The sequence below is a fragment of the Perissodus microlepis genome, chromosome 4, assembly GCF_051167445.1.
Source record: "Perissodus microlepis isolate ML-2025 ecotype Zambia chromosome 4, ASM5116744v1, whole genome shotgun sequence".
NCBI classification, from domain to species: Eukaryota; Metazoa; Chordata; class Actinopteri; order Cichliformes; family Cichlidae; genus Perissodus; species Perissodus microlepis.
Window position 1 is genome coordinate 12275937 of NC_140464.1, and position 22820 is coordinate 12298756.

A 22820-nucleotide genomic window follows, 5' to 3' on the forward strand; every position below is an offset into this window, starting at 1 on the left:
ACCACACATGACAGCAGGTCTCCTTTCACTCTTGCTGCTATGCTTCTGTCACAAATAACCCCTCTTCAGCTATGCAGCTGATGATCAATCATTTGATATACCATATATCATTAATTATGGCGCATTTACAACAGATAACGTACTAAAATTCAACCAACTAATATTTGGAAGGACACAAACCCGCAAAATTTCGAAAGTCTAAAATCGGAGCCTGAGATGAGGCCCCTGAACGCAGCACACACAGAGCGCTCGGGTGTGACGTAGAGCTCAATCAGGGCTGCTGAGGCAGACTCGGAGCTGAACTCACTCCACATTTAACGGAGGGCTGTCAGCGCTGCGCGGAGCTACTGAGCGAGCGAGTGTGTGTGTGTTTGAAGGGGAAAGCGCTTTTAATCCCCTGAACTTTTCGAGAATAAAAGAAGAAACCCCGGGGAGCGCACGGAGCGGACCGTGGCACATGGAAACGCTATGCAGCTGGAGAGACGGCGGTGGACTTTATCGTAGTTTCACTCAAGAGGAGGCTAAGTGAGGCGAGATAAACATGCTCACCCCGATGCTGGCCTCCTTGCTGCCGCTTTTCCTTCTCTTTAGGATTTCTTTCTGCCAATACTCAAGCGACCAGTGCAGCTGGAAGGGCAGGTGAGGTCTACAGACTTTTTTTTTCTTTTAACTGAATGTATTTTGAACGTCAAACTAAACTGCTAAATAAGAAAAAGCGAGGATGTGAGCAAACACGAAAGCTGCTGGTGGCGACCTGAAATGACTGTGACTGAAACTCAAGTCGCCGCGGTGATGTGGGAAGAAGGCGGCAGGGTTAGACGATAAATTGAAACAAAGCTTGCCCCTATGGTGGCTGTAGGAAATAAAAGATTTGTGTAGTTTGTGATACAAGTTAAGAAACTACCGTAATTTTTTGTGTGTGAAAAATGTAGTAATGTCAGAGACACGTGTGTTTGGGGTTGTTTTGGACATATGAATGACACGATGGTTCAACCACAGATTTTAATAACATGATGGGATACTTTGGAGTACAAAAATCGCCTTTTTATTTTATTTATTTATCTTTTTTACTTATGTTTTATCCCCCCCCCCCTCCCTTCCCCTAAAAAAGTGTGTGTGTGGGACATATGCACACACTCATAGGCTCAAAGTATTAAAGGTAGCCACACAGAGATGTATGATTGATAAATGTCAGGAAATGAAGCATGCACTGGAAAGTTTCACCTCCCATCAAACATCTGCTGGAATCTGTTTTGCAGTTCAGAACTGCGCCTTAAATAAGTGTGGTTTTTGTTTTTTTGTTGTTGTTTTTTTCATCATCCTGCAGTCAGGAGGGGCTGCCCATACTTTTGAGCTTTCCACCAATGATCTGTTGTTCATTAGGCAGACTCTTGACTAATCTCCTTTAATTGCCTGCAGAAGTGATGAAGTTAGAAAGGACTTAATTAGAGGCATGTTGAGGAGAGCCTGGTTATGGGGCTGCAGAGGCATATGCTCAGCATGTGCTGCGGGTTCCTTTTGAGATCTATGGCAAATTTTGAATTTCAGCATCTCATTTTCAGGAAACTGGGCGTTTCTCCTCCGGAGTCAAACCGCTAGCTTGGCATGCGTATGCTGGTAGACTGCTGATGGCTTCCTGCCTCAGGCTTTGCCACAGAATGACTGACAGAGCCGGAGTTTTCAAATCCCGACCAGGCATTAAGTTCTGGAGGGAGTCGTTTGGTCATGCTGGCGCCAGAGGCCGAAGTGCTGCCCGGACAAGTCTCTTCCAGTCTCTTTGGTTGCTTGAAAGCAAGGGGAGGTTCGGTGCGTGACCTGCATTTGCACTTGCATGCTGCAGTCCCAGCTACTGTTGCTGCTGTTGTCTGCCCAGAAGCCCCTGTGTCCCTCCATTCATCCATTTCTGCCTCCAAACCCTTCCCAAAGGCAGCTTGCCAGTGGTGCGTTTTGCCAAAGCGCTGGGCGGAACAATGCGGTACAGGGAGTGTGTGTTGGGAGCTGAGGTCATTTTGGCTGCTCCGGCTCGTGACTGGTCATGCAGCCAGTCTTGTGCACGGCCTTAATAATGCTTCAGGAGGAATGTGGTTTAATGTCCTTTGGGTCTGCCAGAGGTCTTCAACTTGGTCAGTTAATTCAGGCTATAAATGCCCCCAAAATCATTTTTAGATTAGTGAATAAGTCTCTTTATTCTTTATTTGGGTAAAAGGGGGTTGAAAAAATTAAAGCTTTCCAGAGAAATGCCACTTTTATTGCAGCTTGTTTGATATGTTGTGCCTTTTTTCCTTTCTTTATCCAGTGGTCTGACCCATGAAGGCCACACCAGGGATGTGGAGCAGGTGTACCTACGTTGCTCCCAAGGCTCTCTGGAGTGGCTTTATCCCACAGGGGCCATCATCGTCAACCTCCGACCCAACATGGTCTCTCCCGCCGCCGCTCGGCTCTCTGTCTGCATTAAACCCTCTGCCGAGTCCAGCGGCACCAACATCTACCTGGACCGCAACGGCAAGCTGAGGTTACTGCTGCCTGAGCAGGACCAGGCTCAGGGCAAGGTGCACTGCTTCGGCATTCAGGAAGGGGCGCTCTTTATTGAGGCTGTCCCCCACATGGACATCAGTCGGCGGATTACGGCGTTCCAGTACGAACTGGTCAGCGACAGGCACAAGGCGGGGCCGCACTTGCTTGTTGGTAAGACGCATCTTTGACATCTTTAGTGATACCCCTGAAAACTGCTGCTTCTTTGATCTGTGTAGCTCCTATAAAGGCCTTACTTTAGATTCCCTCTAGAACTGAGTTCCTTTGTGCTCTGCCCCTGTGGTGCGCACCGAGCACTAAATGCAGCCATCTACTGGTGGAAACTTTTATTAAGTTGGACTCAAATAGTAGGAAACTTAACATTTGCTCCAGCACACTGCAAATACTACAGCCAAAGACTTTTTTTTTTCTAGTAGCATTGTGTTTACATTAAGGATTTTTTTTTTTTTTGGGGGGGGATTTTTCTTGTCAAACTCACATTTTCACCGTGAGGATTAAAAGGTCAAAATCGGCTTTTAAACTTTAGTTTTTCGGGATAAAACGTTCACCTCTCAGCTCATTTTACAAACATTCTGACTGGATTTGACTTGAACGTCGCACTGTAAGCTTCTATTGTTTTCTTTTTTCTTCTTCTTTTTTTTGCCTGGCTTGTGTGTAGAGGGGCACAGTCAAACAGAGGGCCTCCAATGGAAAAACAGCCATGTATTTTCACGCTGCGTACCTGCCAAACCTGCACATTTTCAAGCTGTGCAGCTATGTTTTTTTTCCCTTCTCTTCCACCTAAAGCAAAATATGAGCAGTATCAGGCCCACATCTGTTTTTATGGCTCTCTGGGTTCACATATTCACATCCTGCGTCATTATCTGGCACAGCAGACAGAAACAGACAGAGAGAGGGTTAAACGTAGAGTAGGAGTTGTTTTGACCGCATTAGCTCGCTCGGCTCAGCTCTGTAGTATAATCTGCTGCTGTAATGTGGCCTGAGATAGCACTGGGATGATTCACAAAGACATTGGTCTCGTGTCATCTGAAGCCTGGAGTCACAGATTGATTGCTGCTGCTCCTCCTCCTTCTTTTTCTTGTTTCTTCTTTTCCTCTTCTCTCTGACCTACTGTGCTGGGATTGAGTTGCTCACCATCAAATTGGAATGTATCTCCAACCAGATGTTGGGAGGAACTTCTAGGACCATATAGGCTTGTATTTCCCTTGCTGTCACTCCCTTAACCTCCCTTTCAGCTCGCTTGACTTATTCTCCCTTTTCCTGTCCTCAGTCTCACTATTTCCTACTTCTTAATTTTCTTTCTTGCCTATTTATCATTCTCGTATTTTTCCTTTTCGTCCCCCCCCCCCCCCCCCCCCCCCCTAGTCGTTTGAAGTGGGTTTTGTCTCTGCTGAGCGGTATTAGCAAGTTGTGCTCCATTACAGTGGAATGCATCTGGTCCCAGATGTTTCAGGGACACTCTAATGTGCCCCTCCACTCCCTCCTTTGCCACTCCTCCCATCCCTCATCCCTCTGTGCTCCTGTGAAGTGGTTCTGATCAGAGTGGCGCTGCATGTGCAGAGGGCCAGAAAGAGATGCTGACTCGGTTCTCAGCCCATTCCTGCGGTTCTATTTCATGTTTGACTTCCTTGGAGAAAAACATAAAAAAAAAAAAAAACCTCTGCTCTGGGTGAGGTTGGCCTCTCTGAAGTCTTGGCTCTCCAGCTGCTACTAAGCCATCCAAGCTTGTGGCTGTTTGACCCTTGAGCCCTCTTTAGTGATGTCGCAGTGCCTTGTGTTGCTACACTAGCTGCCCTCAAAGATCCCTCACCTCTGTACACCCATCATCAGACAAGCCAGCTAAAAGCTAAAAATAAGGTTAAGCTGCGCTCCTAAATATGACCAAGGGTGAACATCACCGCTTTGGCAAGAAGTCTTATTAGATGTAATTGCACACACCAAATTAATATTTATGCTCAGTTTTATGACTGGTTGTGCAAATTAGAGTGCTTTCCAGTACACCGGGCCCACCTGAGTTAACATTTTTTAAACATTCTTCCACTTATTTTGTGGTCAGACGACTGCTCCTTCCTCCCCCTCAACCCACTGCTGACTAGACAGTCCTCTTTTTGCTCCCACTCCTCCTCCTATCCCCACCTGCTTCAGAGTACTACTAAGGAAAACCAAAGCAGGTCTAGGGGTTAATAAAGGCATTCTGGTTAGGACAGCCACAGGACCACCTGAGTCAACTAATCACGGAGTTGACTGCTCTCATTAAAGGCCCTTTCTACTGCTATAAAACAGTCTGAAGGAGGGGGGAGGCTGAGTTGCTGCTATGCAGACCCCAATCAAAGGTGAAATGGTGCCTGGAGCAGACTTTTAAATAATTGATGTGGGCTATTGTATTTAATTCACATTTTCTTTTTGGAAACTAAATTACCTGCACTTTAATTGTCCTGTGCCTGTGTAATGCAAGATGTGCACGAAACAGGCAAAATCTATCCTCTGTTTGCTTCTTCTGAATGCGGGCTTTCGTTGTAAGCCCCCCTTGATGTTATAGTTGCAGTCTAAGTAGGCCTGCTGGAGTGCTGTGAGCGCTCAGGTCAGATGTAACCTCTACTAGTTTTACTGTTCTTATACCCGTCATCTGGTCCTTGTTTGTCATGGGGTGTCAAGGGGTTCCTGTTTTGGCAAGGGAAGCTGACTGAACAGCTCCCAGGAGCATTAGACATGCGCGCGTACACACACACACACACACACACACACACACACACACTCTTAGCTTTTTGAGTTGTGCTTACTATCAGCAGCGTGCCTCTGTCTGGTGTATAACTCTGAGCTCAGCTGAATTCTGGTCTCTCATTTCTAAATAAATAATCATTTGTCAGGATGGAAATGACTGACCCTAATTGTCTGTATGTGAGGAACACTTACTCAAACACAGCCACAGATGTGTGTTTACTGGAAATCTGTGGGCCTGTTAACACGATTTTTATCACGCCACATGCATTTTTTTTTTATTTTTTTATTTGCACACCATTTTTCTCTGAACTCATCCACCCTCTTTCTTTATTTCCACATAGCGTCCTGTCAGCCCTGCAGTGACACTGAAGTGCTTCTAGCTGTCTGCACAAGTGACTTTGGTAAGTGCTGTTTTGAAGAATTATAGGCTTCCTGCTTCCTGCTGCTGCATGGTTGGTGTCGATGTCCAATACAAACACACAGTTTGAAATATTGCTGTTACCAGTCTCTAAATCCCATCTTCCTGCTTGGTTTTTCCAGTGGCACGAGGCAGCATTAGGAAGGTGGATCAGGAGGAGGAGCACTCATCTGTCACTGTGGAGATCAGTCGCCTTTACAGACAGAAAACCCAGGTCTTTGTATCTGGGGGTGTGAGGGTACGGAGCTGGACTGGCCGTATCAAAATGCCCCTTCAGTGTGGGGTGAGGTCCGGTGAGGGGGAGTTTTTGTTCACTGGGGCCGTGAGGTTTGGGGAAGCCTGGATGGGCTGCGCCCCACGCTACAAAGACTTCCTGCGGTTGTATCATGAGGCACAGCAGCAGGGCACCAACCCCTGTCACGTGGACACTAACTGAACAGGTCAGCTGCCCACATTTGGAGATGGAACAAGCCCTCAGTAACTGAGGAGACTGGCCCAGTGGCCCAGAGCCCCTCTCCTCTCCTGCTGCGCCGTGACTCTTTGGAGACAATGGCTGGAGCTGCTGGATGTTGCCAAGCAGCGTGCTAGCCGAACGCCGGTGATGCAACGTGGAATGTGTTCAGACCGCCTTTCTCACGCACGAGGAATCGCAAACTTTTAAATGTAGCAGACCCCATTTGGTTTTTATGTGTATAAAATGTGAATGAATATTGTACATTTTGAAGCTCTGTGTGCTTTGTTCAAAATCAAAACGAAAACAAAAAAAACTTGATGTACAGTTCTGAATTTATTTCATATGACAGATGTATAAAATGAAAGACTCTTATTTTGTTTAAAAACTTATTGCAGTTTAAAACCTGAGTTATTTTTTTCAGGTTGTACAATTGTTTAAAAAAAAAAAAAAGAAACCAAAAAGTTTTTTTTGTTTGTTTGTTTTTTTTTTTTTTTTTTTTTGTTTTTTGCCACTGAGAAGAATAAAAACTTTTATTCCCATGTGCATGCTTACATGTGTGATGTTTGCATACTGTTCATGTATACAGATGTGCAAAGCTGTGTGTGTGTGTGTGTGTGTGTGTGTATTAAAGTGGGTGTTGTGGCAGATTTTAGACAAAAGTATTAGTAATCGGAAGATAATTATTTAACTACTTTGTTGACTCATGATTTAACTTAAGCTTTTATTTCTAATTTTATATTTTAGATAAAACTATGGTGGCCTGGAGGTCCAAAACAAATACAAAACACAAAGGAATGAAAAGCAAAGCAACATTTGAGAAAACAAAATAGTAAAGACCTTTTATTTAAGAAGTGTATCAATATCTAATCTTTAAAAAACGTTATGAACCAAATTATTAGAAAATAATACTCATTGATAATATTCAATCATTTTGGCCATAATGAACCTAATTTAGGGACACAATAGTGCTCTAAGCCTAAATGCTGCAATTTTAAAGAAACCTGGTGGGTCAAAGTAGGTCAAACAATATTCACAAAGATGTTAAAAAGAGTTTCATTTTCACCTGATTCTCCATTGGAATGCAAACACAGTCATACGATGTGCATTAGCTTCTTCACCTCAGCCTTGAGCTGAGACTCTCTGCCAGGGGTACAGAGAGATTGATATCAGAGAGTTGGGGTGGATTCCTCTGCACTGGTTCCTGTGGTGATGGGGTGGCTGTGTGTCAAGGTCGATGTGAAAGGCCCCTTTGTTCCAGCGCAGCAGTCTAGTATGGGAGAGCCGACTGAAGACAAACCTGAATACAACCCTGTGACGGGACACGCAGCATAAAGTCGCGCTCTCCAACCACGCTAATTTTGAATGACGTGCACAACTCTGCTCAGGCTCCACATTTAAATGAAAGCCTTTCATTTTCATCACCTCTAAATAAAACACGAAGAATCTGAATATTGGAACTTGTAGCTGTGCAGCACCAGCTGATGCAGCCTGTGAGCCAAGCCTGTTGAGATGACATCCAGTTCATGGCCAAGGCTCCTTTTGTCTGACTTTTCACTTTAAACGGAAATGCACCTAGAATGTCTTTCAGTAAGGTGCCCCACACGGACAATAGCTTTTCCAGACAGCACTGCCCATTGAAATGAATGTCTGGATTCCAGCTAAAAAGCCAGAGGTCCTGGAATTGCTCACTGGGAAATGCAAACAGAGTTTCTATGGTAATGATTCCTTACTGTGAACATTTTTTTTGCTCTGGCTTTAAGACCAGGAGCCATGGAGTTAGAGGAGCAGGAGGAAGAGGAGGGTAAGTGGGTATTATTTGACTGCTGGGTCCTTCACTGGTTCTCAAAAGAACCCTCTCTCCTTTTTCCCGGGCCAAACGGCATTTTCATTTCAGGTAACAAACACAGAGTGTTCAGGTGTTTCCTACGCACACTTATATCTCTACATAACTGCTGTGCTGTGTACCCTTTCATATAAATTTCATCTAAGTATCTATACCAGGCAAGCTGTACACATCCTGTGTTTTATGAGGATATTTTCAGAGTTTGTATAATTTGGAATATATTCTTTCTTTCTTTCTTTCTTTCTTTCTTTCTTTCTTTCTAGTACACATTGTTTCTTATCCTTTAAAAGCTAAACAATTAATTAAAGGGGGAAAAAATCACAGATTAACCAATATATACAAATACAATTATGATGATCATCGTGTATATTTTCCAGTCAGTGTAGCCAGCTGGTGAGCAGTTCTTCAGAGGCTCTCGTGTCATGAGGGCGTGCATTCAATTAATGCATTGCACACATGCAATCGGTTAAACCTTCATGGGCGAGGTCAGATTTTGTTGTATTACCAGTTGAGAAGGATCAGTCTCAACCAGACATAAATATGTGGAGCCATTGTGCTGTCTGCGTGATTCAGCCAGAAGTCACTGCATGGTCATCTTGTGGGTGGAATTTTTTTAAAAAGAAGGGAAAAAACTGCTGTTGAAACTACAGCCAGGGTGAAAAGTCAGAAGGAAGGGCAGTCAAGTTAAAGAGCAGGAGAACCCCTGCAGTAGGATGAGGCCAAGTTTCTGAGTTTCGTGTAGTGGTTAATATTTCGGTGCCTCTTTGGGAAGTGCTGGAATGTGGGGAATGTGTTGACTTCACACACACATGCATGCGCGGCAACCCCCAACACACCGCCGCCTTGATTAGCCGGAATCAATAGAGTCTCTGTGGTTTTTCTGTTTGCATGGATGTGTGTGTGTGTGTATGCTAGTGTGTTAGTGTGTATGCCTCCACTGTGCACGTGGCTCTAACCCCAGCACACATAAACACACCGCCCCAGTGGCCAGATAGCTGCCACCCACACTGAGCCACAACTTACTCTGCAGCTGCAGTCCCAACGCCTCCAAGCTGACATAAATCTGCCGTGACACTTCTGTAATGCAGTCACATGTACACGGTGAACATAGTTTATCCGATTTTAAATCCATTTTAAATTTGCCCTTTTCCCTGTCTATTCGTCATGTGGAATATTATTATGCCTTTTATATTGTTTAGTGTTCATTTTATTTGATGAAACTGACTTCAGTTTATGGATTGTAGATGTATGTTTATTATACAAAATTACAGCTCAGCTGTGTACAATTTTCTAAAATTGTACATTTGTTTCGACCGCCTTGTTTTTTGACAGCTGGCCTTTGCTGGATGGGTTTTCCTTCTCTACTAACTACTTTAAAATGCTGCTCCATAGTAAATATACTGCATTTCTATAGTGATTTTCTATTTCATTCTTCCTACAAGGTTCATTCACCCTTTCACACACACATTTTTACAAGAACTTTTTTTTCTGTGCCTAACCATTTTGCCTAACATTCACACACACACTCACACTTAGATGGAAATGTCAGGGGCAGCTCGGTGTTTAGTATGTTGCCCAAGGATGCTTCAGCATGCAAACTAGAGACGCCAGGGATAAAACCACCTTCTGGTTATTATATGACCAGCCCTACCTCCTGCCCCAGCTGCCCCAATTGTCAGTCACTTTTTATCTTCTTTGAAAATTTCTTCTTCTGTGATTATTTGAGTGGGATATTTATCATGTTGGAAAATTTACCTTGTGCTGTTCATCAATCTCCTTTTCATCGTATCTTACAATATTTAATCTGTGCCCTGAGCTCTGGTTTCCTTGTGGACACTGCACAAGCTGACCTCTGTTGTGCCTGAGAATTCATCTCTTCAGTGCAAGGTTACATAAATCAAGAAATGCATGTGTGGCTGTTTTCAAGGATAGCTGATAGTTTGTGTTTTACATAGTTGTGTCTTACTGCTTCATTTGTGATGTCTCGCATCTTTCTGAAATCTCACAGTTTAGTTTCTGACTTGTTTAGACAGTTCCTTTATATGTGCCGTAGAGGTAAAGCAGATCATCAACTAACCAGAGGTTGGTGGTTTGATCCCTGGCACTCCAGTCTGCATACCAAAGTATCTTTGGGCAATATACTAAAGTCTGAGTTGCCCCTTTTTCACTGACTCATTCACATAAGTGTGAATGTTAGATAGAAAGCACATAAATGTAGAAAAAAGTGATAGTATGAGTGGGTGAATGTTGTGTAAAGCACTTTTATGTAAGTGCTTTCATGTATTTAGTCTAAACTGCATTTGTACTCACTGTTCTTGCAGTGGTCACAGTGGCACAAAGGTTCTACTTTAGGGGTCCTTTTTGATAAACATACGGCCTGCGGTCCAGAACCTGCCCACCAAATGAACTAATCTGGCCCACTAATTTGAAAAATGTAGAATGTTTATTTGTTACACAGTAAAAAAAATCTGTGAATTTACTGATAATTTATTTCGCATTTTAGTAAATAAAGTCCATTTTTTCCCACAGTGTAAGCCCAGAGAGCCACACTGCAGTCTGCCACTGCAGCATTTCTTCATAATGTGGAAAAACTGAGACATATTGCTAAACACCTGCTTAATCTTTTTAAAGATATCCCAGGGACTGTATGTGTAGTTAAACACATTTTACATGTTAGGACTTAAACTAAGGGAAGCAGGTTTTTTAATAGCTTGTTGGGCAATAGCCTTACTGTTCCAGCGCACTTCAGATGAAACCGGGCTGCATGTGGCAAATTATAAACGAGTTCTCACTCCTGGTCTAACCTGTTTGCTTATATTGATGAATAGAATAAATTGCTCAGTTTTGCTGCACTCTGCATTGTTGTGCATGATTGTAATCCCACTTCAAGACATACAGAGATGAAACCTTAGAAAAAGTGGTTCAACAAGCTGTTAAAGCCCCTCCCTGCATGATTATTAATCCCCAGTGGGTCATGAGTTTCCCAGTCATAAAATTCCTTGCAGTCACCTCCCCCAACAAGGCCGCATGGCAGGATTAAAGACTAGGGTGTTGGGTGTCTATAGCAAAATGCAACTGCAGGGTCAGAGCATGGCCCTGCATGTCTCAGTATCAGGTATCAAAGAAGATTGTGAAATAACGTGTTTCAACGTACTAAATGTGTAGTATGCATTAAGCAAACCAGACGCTGTCTTCATCAGATGGTTTGGAGATCACCGTAGGTTTGTTTTGGCTGATGGTAGCCTGTCAAGACAAGGTTTCGCTCCATCTTCTAGTTGGCAGACAAGTTTTGGGATCACATCCAGACAAAAATACAGAGTAGCATTGGCCAAAGTCTGCTGATGAAAATAGAGTTCATGCACGTGATAGAAAAACACCAGACTGCTATGTTTTATCATGTAGATGACTCCTTCTTGGCTGATATCTATATTATGACTAATTATTTCTGTTTGTGTGAATGGTGATTTAGTGCTGCAGTCTGCTCCTACAAGACAGCCTTTTGTCCTAAACCGTCCTCTTTCTCAATGAGTGACTGTGCGGCTGCTGTCAGCTCACATGGATCCCAGAGGCAGCGTCGAGGTGCCCCGTTCCCTCGGCAAACATGCCAGTGTCCTCCAGAGTGGGGGGTCCCGCTGCAAGGAGCAACTCTGAGTTCCCCCCACAATGCTCGGCGGCCCAATAAGGGAACAGAATTTGGCTCGGAAGACGTCAAGCAAACATGCAGCAAATGGCACTTTTATTTGCTTGCCGTCACATCCCCTCCCCCAGCGACCTTCATTTACTGGGATCCACAGTGCCATTTCCAGCAGCCCCATGGCAACAGCAGGACTTGTCAACAGGGGTACAACTTTCTCATGATGTCACCGTGCCGTGAATGATTTGCAGCCCCTAGAAAGTTGATGAAACTCCCTGAACTGATATTTTCTTGCAAACACAAAACAACACAAGCTTTGGATTTATAGATATGAAGCTTCACTTTGAACTGGCTAGAAGGAGCATGTTTTGCATCAAGTTAATAAGAACACGGTCCTGCTTTCTTTCATTTAATGATGCGATACATTGTAACTGGAACATTATAGAAATATTCACAGACCTGAATGACAAAAGCCCATCCTGTCGCTACACCTACCCTGACTCAATCTTGCCTTTGAATGAGCGTGTTGTTGTGTGCTCTATACAACCTGTCATTCATCAGCACTTGCTTCTTTTCTAATTGTGATAATGTGACCTGCTCAGGCCCCATTGCTCTCAGGCCTGTCAGATGCATCGGTCAGAGAGGAAGATCTCCTGTTTGCACAGCCCAGTGAGCACCAGTTGCTTTGCCCTGTTGGTTGACTCTTCCTTGGTAACTGGGCCAACCCACTTTGACCTCTGACCGGGGCTGTGGCCTTTGGATAGGTGGAGAGAAAAAAAATGGTTCCTGCCTAAATTCAGCTATTAAATTCTGGAGTAGACGGGGCCATGCCCTCTAGCCTCCAAAGGAAACACACATTTTAGGGCATTGTGGCATGACAAAGATCATCAGCCCATGGCGGTGCAAGTGCAGAGCGTGATAGATTGCGTAATTTAACATGTGACATTTGATGGATGTCCAAATGAGGGCTATAATAGGTTGTGTGAAGGATAGGTAGGAAGTGAACACTTAGATTTTCACACAGGAGCGGATGTGAGCGGTTTGCTCAGAGGACAGAATGATGGATCGATTCTGAATGGGGGACAACGGCACTAAAGAGGATCTAGGTGCATCCTCCCTGTGTTTAATATACAAACATTACTGTTTGTCCGGACAGCGAGACAGTTTCTAAAGCTAACACAATTCAAAGTAATATGTCAACAACACTGAACAAACCAAGAAATGAATGTGGCAAAAGTCACATTTAGCAAGGTAACAAATAAACATGTTTCCACCCTCATCGACTAATGCTCCATTGCTACTATTCGTGTCAAACAATCGCAATAACCATGCCAGAGTCCTTGGATCCAAGATTTCTACAATACTGTGCAAAATTGCGTAGCCACCCCTTCTTTTCTTTTTTGTTTTCAAGGAGCCACACTTTATTGTAATATTTTAAAGTGTGCTTGAGTTATAACAGTTCTTCAGGCTTGTAGTTTTTCATTGCTGATTAAATCCTTTTTCACTCATTTTCAAGCCAGTCCTTGTACCTGACTATTTGAAGCCACTTAACGTTGCTCTATGAAGTGTTTAAGAATAAAAAGGCACCACACTCAAAAATCCAACCAGTGTTGTGTCTACATATAAAAGGCAACTTAGGAAAATTGCATTTTAAATGACTTTGTTGCTAACAGCCTGTTGCAAAACAATAAATTCTTCCCTAATTTTCAAACTTAATCTACAACTAATGATCTTTTTTTTTTTTTTTTAATTTTTGCCCCCCCAAAAAGTGATTCCCAAACAGCTACATTAAAAAAAATTGAAGAAACTGTAAAAGTGGCAGGCCTAAGAACTATCTGCAGTCGATGAACTATATCTGAAAATGATTTTCTTAAGAAATAGGAAAAAAACTGAAGCATCAGATTCACAATGACTTCATTTTTCAAACTGAGAAATTACAAGAAAGCGAATAAAAAAGGTCAAACCCAATATTAACTTTTAAGCTTGTTAGAATTGTACAAGAATTGTCTTTTTGATTTGTGGATTTGATATGATTGTCCTATATGCTGTATTTTGACCTGTTTACTCGTTTCAATACATGACTGCTCGTATTTTCACATTTACAATATAAAGAATGGAGGAGTGACTTAAGACTTGTGAACAGCACTCTGGATGTTTAAGATATTTTCTTTCACACCAAGATTATGCTCTCCAATTCATCTTGGCTCAGTTTTTTAATACACATTGTTGTTGAAACATCTTATACTCTGTATTCCAGGTTACATGCCACAGGAGAGCAGAGGGATTTCATTAAAATCATTACTGGCTGTAAAACAGTGTGCCGAGTCCTGAGCCGTGGCAACAGTTAATAAACAGACAAGTGTTGGCAACAGCTGAATGGTCAGCTGGGAAAAGAATGGCTGAGGCAAGGGAAAGTATAACTACAGGGGGTCATGCACTCACACTTGCATATGTGTGTAGCTGTTTCGCATAGTAGCTTAGCACAGGTGACTCCCACTGACCATTAATCACAGTCGGGGAACCTGTTGTGTTGCACAGCAGAACAGAAAAATAAGAACACAGAGTTACAGACCGAGAGGGGATGAAACACATGTTTGTGGTCTCATTTATCAAGAGAAAGAAAGAAAAAAAAAACACGTTTTTATTTTTCCCCTGCTTTGTTTTTGCCAACAATTTATCCCCACTGACTTTTTTTTCAGACTGTTTCACTTTCCTTCTCTTTTTCAGTCTCACTCTTTAGTATCTACTCCAGAAAACTGTGTTGAGGCTGTATGCAAAGGTGGCAGCGCCGTCACGTCGAGTTTGCCCAGTCGCAGACTGAAGAGACGAGCGCTCTGTGGTGTGACATGCTGTGTAGATTTTGTGAGGATTATCACCGCTCCACTGTGGAATGTCTTACTGGGGGAAATCAGAGTGGATGGATGAGGCCACGGGAGCCCACTCTGCTAAAAATGAGAAGCTGGCTGAAGATTTCCATTTCTAGTTTTTGTCTGTAACTACAGCAAGGCCGAAATGTTAATCTTACTCTTCATTTTATCTTTAAATTGAATCGTTTTAACATATTTGTTCAATATTCAGGAGAAGACAGACCGCGGTTTCCATATATTAGAAGTTTGGTTTGATTCCCAGCTCCTCAAGTCAACATGTCAAAGTGGGTGATTGTGGCTCTGAGAGCTCTGAGTGGTCGAGCTAGACTAGAAGCATAAATGCAGTCTGCTTACCATTTTGTGTTGCTTTCTGTTTAAAATTAAAATCCTCATGAATCCTCTTTTATTGTGCAATCTATCTGCATGCAATTTTGTGAGTCTTATATTACTGTTTGGCATTACTCTTTAAGTTAATTACAAGAACTGCTGATGCTCACTGTACTGTAAAGGATCACACTCTTTAGGGACCCATACTACTTACCTCTTATACAAGTAGTTGCAAATTTTAAAATCACTTGTATGCAGATGGCATCCAGCTGTTCTGCTCTTTCCCACCTAACCAGATTTCTAAACTTGCAGATCTAAAGACATATTAGACTGCCTTCAAGTGTTGGTTAAAAGCTCATTTTCAACAATTACATTTCTGACTAAACAGTAGCTCAGATATTTAATCCCAAAGATCAAACAATACCTCAGATCTGTGAGATCTTCTGTAGATTAAAATTTTGTGTAACACTGGGGGTTATCTTGGACAGTTACCTGCCTTTAAGACTGAGATAAGATGAAATGTTTCCAAGGTGGAATTGGAGAAATTGTTCATGCTCTTATCTTTTCCCGCTGAAATATTTGCAACTGTCTACTTAAATGTCTTGAAAAATCATCTTTAAATCAGGTTCAGTCTGTCTAAAATACAGCCAGGGATTTCATATCTCTCATATTTTAGAGTATCTTCACTCTGCCTCCTCTTAGCTTTGGAGTTCTTGTTTTAACTCTCAAAGCTTTGAATGGTTAAGACACCACAGCGCCTCTCCGAACTTTTACTGACCTACTCTTCCAAGTTGTTTGTTACATCTTTGGAGCGTAGGTTACTGCTGGTGCCTTGTACTCATTTTACACTTAAGGCATTCTTTTTTTGGCATTTGGGTAGTTTCATGTGTGTTCTTTAATATATGTTTTCCTTTTGTGTATTCTTTTAGGTGTCAAGCACCTTGTTACTTTGTAAAAGGTGCTTTATAAATGTACTAGAATTGCTTATAGAGGTCTGCCAAAAGTTGGTCATGGTTGAGAAAATGTTCTCATTTCATAGTAAAATAGGCTTAAACAGGCAAAAACGCTGGTAGAGCAATGTTTTTACTCTATGTTTCATTGCTGAACACAGAAGGCTCGGCTCGCTTCATTATGCTTTTTCAGCCCAATGTCGCCCCCTGCAGGTTCCTCTTAATGCAGCAGCTTTTGTCGGTGTCGTCGAGGTTGGGGTACATTCCCGTACTTATCACCATTAAGCCTGCAGTGATGGGCCGAGTTACATACAGCATTAAGCCACAAACCAAAGCCATAATAATAGTGCAGTGAGAGCACAGAAAGCGGGCTTTATGTTTAAAGTCTCTCTCCAGTCCCAGAGAGACTGCTCCTATTTCCATCTGTGGTAAAATGCGGATTTATACTGTAGTCATAACAAAGCCTGAACAAGACTGACACTGCATAATAAAAGGGTTGGATGATCATTTGTTCTGCAGACATAGCCGTCCACAAACTGATGGATTGCTTGACTGTCTAATGTAACAGTGTATAGCATGTATTCATACATCGAGGGATTACCTAACTACACACAGAAGTAAATATACAATAAGGAAGAGCTGCGTCTGCCTTTCTGATGAGGAAAACTGACAAAGACGAGGCATTGCAGGTTCCCCAAAGGCAACACAGACCCCACGAAAGAGGGAAACTGTACTCTTCTTTCTGCTGAGTGTGACTTGGCCGGGTGTGTGCTTAAAAACTGTGTATCCACAAGGGTCGAGTTTTCAGTGAGAGCCGGGCGATATTTCATACCAAATTTAGAAAGAAAACACAGTCAAAGGTATCAAGTTGAGTTCATGACGCCTGGGAAGAAATCCTGTAATAAAATAACAGTTGTTTGCCTGCGAGGGATCTGAGAGATTGTTTATAATGGGTCTGTGAACACTGATGAACTTTGACGCTATTTGATGACCACAAAAAACAAGAGAGGAGCCACGATTTCAGGATTTAATTACGCCAAATTACAAAGAAATAAAACACACGATGCTTTCATTTCTTGAGAAGTTGATGTACAGACTTATAGACAGATCTTTCCTCAGCATATGGAATATAAATAGTGTGGTGAATTTACAGATCAGCAATGGGCTTGTGTGGCCAATAAGGATGCTTTTCTTTGTCCAGCTTTGTTTCTGGGAATGTGTCATTCAGGTCTTCAATCGTCATCTGGTCAAATGGGATCATGTTCTTGAATTTTTCCAGCTGGGAAAGGAAGACAAGATGATCAGGAAAAAGAAAAAAAAAAAACATGGCTTTAATAAACCCTACTAGGCCTTAAGTGGAAATGTCTCAGCAGATTTTTTTCTCCTTCAGAATAAAATGTGCTGCCAGTTTTCCAAGAACACCCAATATTCAGAAGGACTGGGTGCTACTGAATATTCACCTGAATCTGATAAATACAGAGTAAAGTGGTTGCCCCATGATTGGAAGGTCGGGGGTTCGAATCCACTGAACGGCTATTCTGAGGTACCCCTGAGCAAGGTACCGTCCCTACACACTGCTTCCCGGGCGCCTGCTCAGTGGCTGCCCACTGCTTCACTGAGTGAATGGGTCAAATGCAGAGAAAAAACAAGTAATTTCCCCACGGGGATCAATAAAGTATACATTATTATTATCACTGACTGTGGAAGAGTTGTTCTGGACTGCCAATTTATTTAATATTCCTCTGTCTCTGAATGTGTGCCAGCCTGAAATTAAACTGTGGCTGTCAGAGTTGGTGGAGACATGTATACATAATAATGTATACGTATATATACGTATACTTGTACTTCTGGGAGTATACGTGTTGAGGAGGGAGCGGAGGCTGCCATTGCAACTTGGATAAATGCATTAATGATTACAGAGTATCTGAAGCCTGCCCTTCGCCTCAAACAGGTGGAGCTCCAAACTGCCTTTTCTGCTAATTAATTCTGTGATGTTAACGCTGTGCGCCCCAGTGCACTTTTTCCAGCAGTCACCTGTTGTCTCGGGTGTGGCTATGATACTTTAACCTGATCTAACAGGTGCAAACGCTTTCTGGACCCCTGAGGCAAGTGAAAATCCCGTCATCGCTTCTTGTGTTTCTGCTCCAGCTCCTGACAAACTGCTGCCAGGTACTAACACCTAATGCAAAACCTTAAAAACCGAGTCAAGTCAAGTAGATGCTAGCGGAAAATAGCCTGATGTTTGAGCTTAAGGAAAGATGGTGTTGAAAAAGTTAAATGTCATTTAAAAAAACCCTCCAAAAATAACAAATGAAATATATAAGGCTTACCTCTTTTTCATACTGAGCGATACGAGCCTTGGATGCTTCAACGTAGGCAGTGGCTGTTTTGTTCTGGAAGACAAGTAAACATTACAAGACGTTTCCATCAAGTTTGCACAGATATATAGACAGAGATAGATAGATCGATCGATCGATCTCTCTCTCTCTCTCTCTCTCTCTCATATATATATATATATATATATATATATATATATAAATTGACTAACCAAATTCTGGATAGTATTTTAATATAAATGGCTCACTACCTGCTCTAAACTAATACTGAAAAGACTCATTCATGTGCATGTTCATTATCCGTGATTATGTTGTGCTTGACTTTTTTTATTTTTTCAAAATTAAACTTTGGATTTTGTCCTTCTTATGTTGAGGATGGGACCCACATTCTTACATCCACCATTTTCAAACAGAGGCACTCACCGCTTCCTCCTCCTGAGCATTTATAATTGTTGTCTGAGTGTCTACAGGCTCCGGGACCTTCAGGGCACTGAACTGTGGGACACATTAAATATAAGATTTATACATTCAAGTAACTGGAAAAAAGGCCACAAGTACGCAAAATACACAAAGCACAGCTGCTGTTTTGCCTAATTTCCCAGTATTTTTAAGCACTGGTTCAAATGTTTCTAACCCCTGTGAAAAACTGTAACTAAATTGAATCTGGCTGCTGTTTTGGTTGAAACTTAAAAAAAAATGCTGGAAAAAATGAGTGCAAATTAAAAAGCATGATTATTTTGCCAAAAGCCTGTAACTGGAAAATATCATTAATATTAATATGATGTTAACATTTTACATTTCTTCATTAAAGCTATTGTAGAGGCACTACAACCCTGATTCTAAAAATGTTGGGACACTGTAAAATGTAAACAAGAACAGAACTCAAATCATATTTCATTTGCAATTCGTTGCTAATAAAACATCTCATTTTGTAACTAATTAGGTTAATTGGCAACAGGTCAGTTGCATGCTTGGTTATATAAAAAGCAGCTTAGATAGGCAGAATCTCAAAAGGAAAGGTAGGCAGAGGTTCACCCATCAACAGACTTTTATTAAAAGTGGGAGATTTTTCATATTTGATATGTTTCAAACACGTTTCTAGGTTTTACTATGAATAAAAAAAGGAGCTTATGAGATTTACAAATCATTGCATTCTATGTTTATTTGCATGTTGCGTGGGTGCCAACTTCTTTTGAATCGGTACATTTAGTGCAGGCTTACCTTCTTTTCAAACTCATCCACCATGCCTGCTTTAGCCACAACAGATCTGTAGTAGCTCCAGTCAATAGCAGGAGGTTTCTCAGGTAGAGAGGTGAGTCTGTGAACACACAACAGCTAACTTACTGTCATCACAAGACATGTAAACAGACAAGACATGACAGAAGAGCCCCTCTTGACAAAATCTGCACACTTTCACAGGTGTATTCTGGGCATACTCATGATGCAATGCCAATAACAGATGCAGAGGTCGTCTAAATAAAGTTAATTACAGTTAACTAAATACTAAGAAATAATACCAAACATGTATGACACGGGTGGCAAAGAATAGCATGCTGGTGACTTCACATCAGGCTATTTTATGGGTGCAATGCGCCTTTGTAAAATGCTGGAACAGGGTTTGAAGACTGAATACACACTTGGCAGCAATGGCATCACTTCGTGTCTTCAGGTTGTTGAACATGGTCCTCTGGTTGGGCGGCACCCTCTCTGCGAAAGCCGCCCAGTCAATGGCCTTCAGTGCAGCTCGTCTCCCAGCCATGTTTGGGAATGTGTGAGCTGAAGAGGACAACAAGACCGGAGACCGGTGTTTCAGATTAACTGGTGTTGGTCAAACAGAACGCAGGGACTGAAGCCGTCACAATTTCAGCTTTAAATTTGGATTCCTGTGCTGGTTGTTTTTAATGCTACACTTCAGTCATCAGAAAGATACTAAACAAAATCTGAAAACAAATAAATGTATTCCATAAAAAGGTTATACTGGTTTTCATAAGAAACATTTACATTTGCTTGACTCATTCTCCTGAAAGTGAAACTCCTACAAATACCTCTGTTCCCAACTTTCAGGTGACAAACTTATACTGAGGCCATTTAGTAAACCCAGCAGCTTTTTAACATCAAAAGAAGGCTCTGCGCTGCTGCAGACATTAGTAAATCTGACCCTAAATGTTCTTCCTTCTTTAAAATACCAGCCTTTGTAATAAGGGATATTTTTTCACAGGCTTTTCTCATTTAAATCACCCCATAAAACAACAGGGTTGGAACGCAGTGTGGCGTTTTGTAGTCCATCTTCAACACGACGGACATCCGGAGTCACATCGTTAAGGAGAGATAAATGTAAGGCTGTTCTCTTTTCCTAAGTCCTGAGAAATTCTCCTATCCACTTTTCCTTGTAAGAGTTTAGGAAAAGAGATTAGGACTAGGATACAGGAGGTACTTTTGGAAAGCATTCCAGGTGTAGGTGTGTCACAGGTTAACCGGGTTGACTGTCACAATGACAGCGTAACATGGGCTGACATCCACTCTGGGTGCAGATACGGGTTTGTGTAATTGTATGGTGTAGTTGCAGTGATGACCAATCTCACATCAAAGAAAGTGTTCGGGAATATTTAAAATATCCTGGTATGTTTAAAACACATTGAGCTGATCATTGTCTAAAAATGGAGAATGAGCACTGAGCATACAGCTGCCCACATTAGACTGACTGGGTGAACAGCACCATGCAGGGAAACCCGAAAGTCGGTGGAGCTGATCGGTGATGTCATAGGGAAAATTTCGGCTTGTGATTTATGTTACAGAAACACAAAGGTGCGCGACCGGACAGAAGGCTTTTTAATATTTATTTGTTTGTTTTTAATTAAAATAATGTGATCGTTGTCTGAAGATCATTTTCATACTGATTATCACCTTACAATCAATAACGATGCTGCTTTAACTTTCTGGGTAAAATATTGCTCAGTGAGAGCCATTAAAGGGTTGTTTTTCTTCACAGATTGTTTTTTATTTATTGTTGTTCTTATTAAAATGTCCCATCCGCACACTTATGTTATACAGCTAACGCAATTTGCCTTCAGTCTAATGAACTTAAAACGTAGCTAAACATTAGCAGCATAAGCATCCCGAGGTTAGCACGCAGTAAACACAGTTTATACGTTGCTGTCGTTTTATTTTTTAACATTTTGTGAACAACTTTGAAAAAGCTGTCCAAGATTAGACTCTGGCGATTAGTTTTAAGGTTTGTTTTGATAAATCTGAACTTCATGTACATACCAACTCCGCAGGGACAGACCGCCGACAGGAAGCGGAAGACTCTTCTTCTTCTACATATATATTGGCGGTTGGCAAACAACTGAAAGGTGCATTACCGCCACCAACTGGTATGGAGTGTGGTCTGGAACGTAAATAAATCAGTAACATCCAGTTTGATTTTTATGTTACTGAAGTTTTGGATCAATTGTCTCCTCTCGATCTGATACTTCTGACAATGCAATATGACATGTTCTATAGTTTCCTCTTCCCCACAATAATCACATTTCCCGGTATTATGTTTCCCTATCATGTTACCACTCCATCCCTCCAGATTGGATAACCATACTCCCTTTTCATACCATTCATCCTTCTAATCATTGACCAGACTGCCATGAACAAATACCTGCCAATGAGTCTGACACTCATGTAAGGTCAATTGCTGATTCTAACCCTGTTATAACATTCACTCTTGTATCACTTCCATAATTTACATAAGACCGTCAAACAGTTTAACCGCCTATATGGCTTAAAATTGCCATCTGCTGTTTGGTGTGTGTAACGATCGCGAAGAAAGACGAAGGACAAATAGTACAATGAAACAAAGAAATAAGAAAAAAATATAGAAATCAACTAAACATAACATTCAATGCTAAAATGAATTATTCTGATAATAAATGCAAGTAAATAGCTGTAATTTGGCATGAATGTGCTTTACTAATTTTTCCAGCTTTACTCTAATGAGCTGAATGAAATGAACCACAAACCTGGTAATTTTTACAATAAAGTAAAATTAGTTAAATTTTTAGCTGATTTCAAGCCAAAATAAACCAATGAGAGGCTTTTCTAATAATTAATAATCTTTCAGAGACCTGAAAACAAAACACTACAAGAAGAAATACTGGTAAAATGAGAAACTTTATTTTACAACTGTTACATTTTTTTTTATATTAAGACGCTTTAGTAGAGATTGGGGGAGGATGAACTGGTGACGCCTCTGGGATAACAAGTCTTTTTGCTGAATATGATCTCAAACTTCACACCGACATCAAAAGGATCAACATACCGCAAACCAGAATGCATCACACAGTGAAATCAGTCTTAAACCCCTCACCTTAGAGGCAAGGCTCTCCCAATCAGAGCCTCGCTTTTTTGGATTTTCCAACTAGAGCCTGAATAATCTTTGTTACTCACCCCATATTAACAAAGATTATTCTTTGGTAATATGGGGTGAGCACTTATGGTCCCAGCACAGCATTTCAGTTGGGTTGAGGTGTGGACTTTGGACCACTTGATATGTTTTTTCCTTTTTCAGCCACTCTGTTGTAGATTTACTCATGTGTTTGGGGTTATTAACCCACTGAATAAACGAATTATGGCCAAACTGTGTCAGACAAATGGCTTCACATTTGGCTCTAGAATACTTTGGAGTCTTGTAGTCACTGATTCAAGTACGAACTTCTCTGTATACCAGTTTCCAATAGCTGCAAATCGA

General features: G+C 41.7%; 2 protein-coding genes across 3 annotated transcripts; one reads left to right on the forward strand and one right to left on the reverse strand.

The window, feature by feature from the left end:
• The first annotated feature begins 280 nt into the window (after positions 1 to 280).
• metrnla (meteorin like, glial cell differentiation regulator a) lies at positions 281 to 6666 on the forward strand. Of its 2 annotated transcripts, none has more exons than XM_084925787.1 (4): positions 281 to 639; positions 2297 to 2685; positions 5595 to 5654; positions 5794 to 6666. In XM_084925787.1, the coding sequence occupies exons 1-4, from the start codon at positions 542 to 544 to the stop codon at positions 6105 to 6107; spliced, it is 861 nt and encodes a 286-aa protein (XP_084781913.1). In that variant the 5' UTR covers positions 281 to 541; the 3' UTR covers positions 6108 to 6666. The 2 variants fall into 2 exon arrangements, with proteins under 2 accessions (XP_084781913.1, XP_084781912.1); XM_084925786.1 differs by lacking the exon at positions 281 to 639 and adding an exon at positions 1087 to 2123.
• A 10093-nt stretch (positions 6667 to 16759) lies between these two features.
• Positions 16760 to 21414, reverse strand: atp5pd (ATP synthase peripheral stalk subunit d). The gene is made up of 6 exons (XM_084925788.1): positions 21350 to 21414; positions 19720 to 19858; positions 19304 to 19400; positions 18506 to 18577; positions 18077 to 18139; positions 16760 to 17025 (listed from the first exon to the last, which is right to left on the reverse strand). Exons 2-6 carry the CDS (start codon positions 19839 to 19841, stop codon positions 16894 to 16896), a joined length of 486 nt encoding a protein of 161 aa, XP_084781914.1. The 5' UTR covers positions 19842 to 19858; positions 21350 to 21414; the 3' UTR covers positions 16760 to 16893.
• Between the last annotated feature and the right edge of the window lie 1406 nt (positions 21415 to 22820).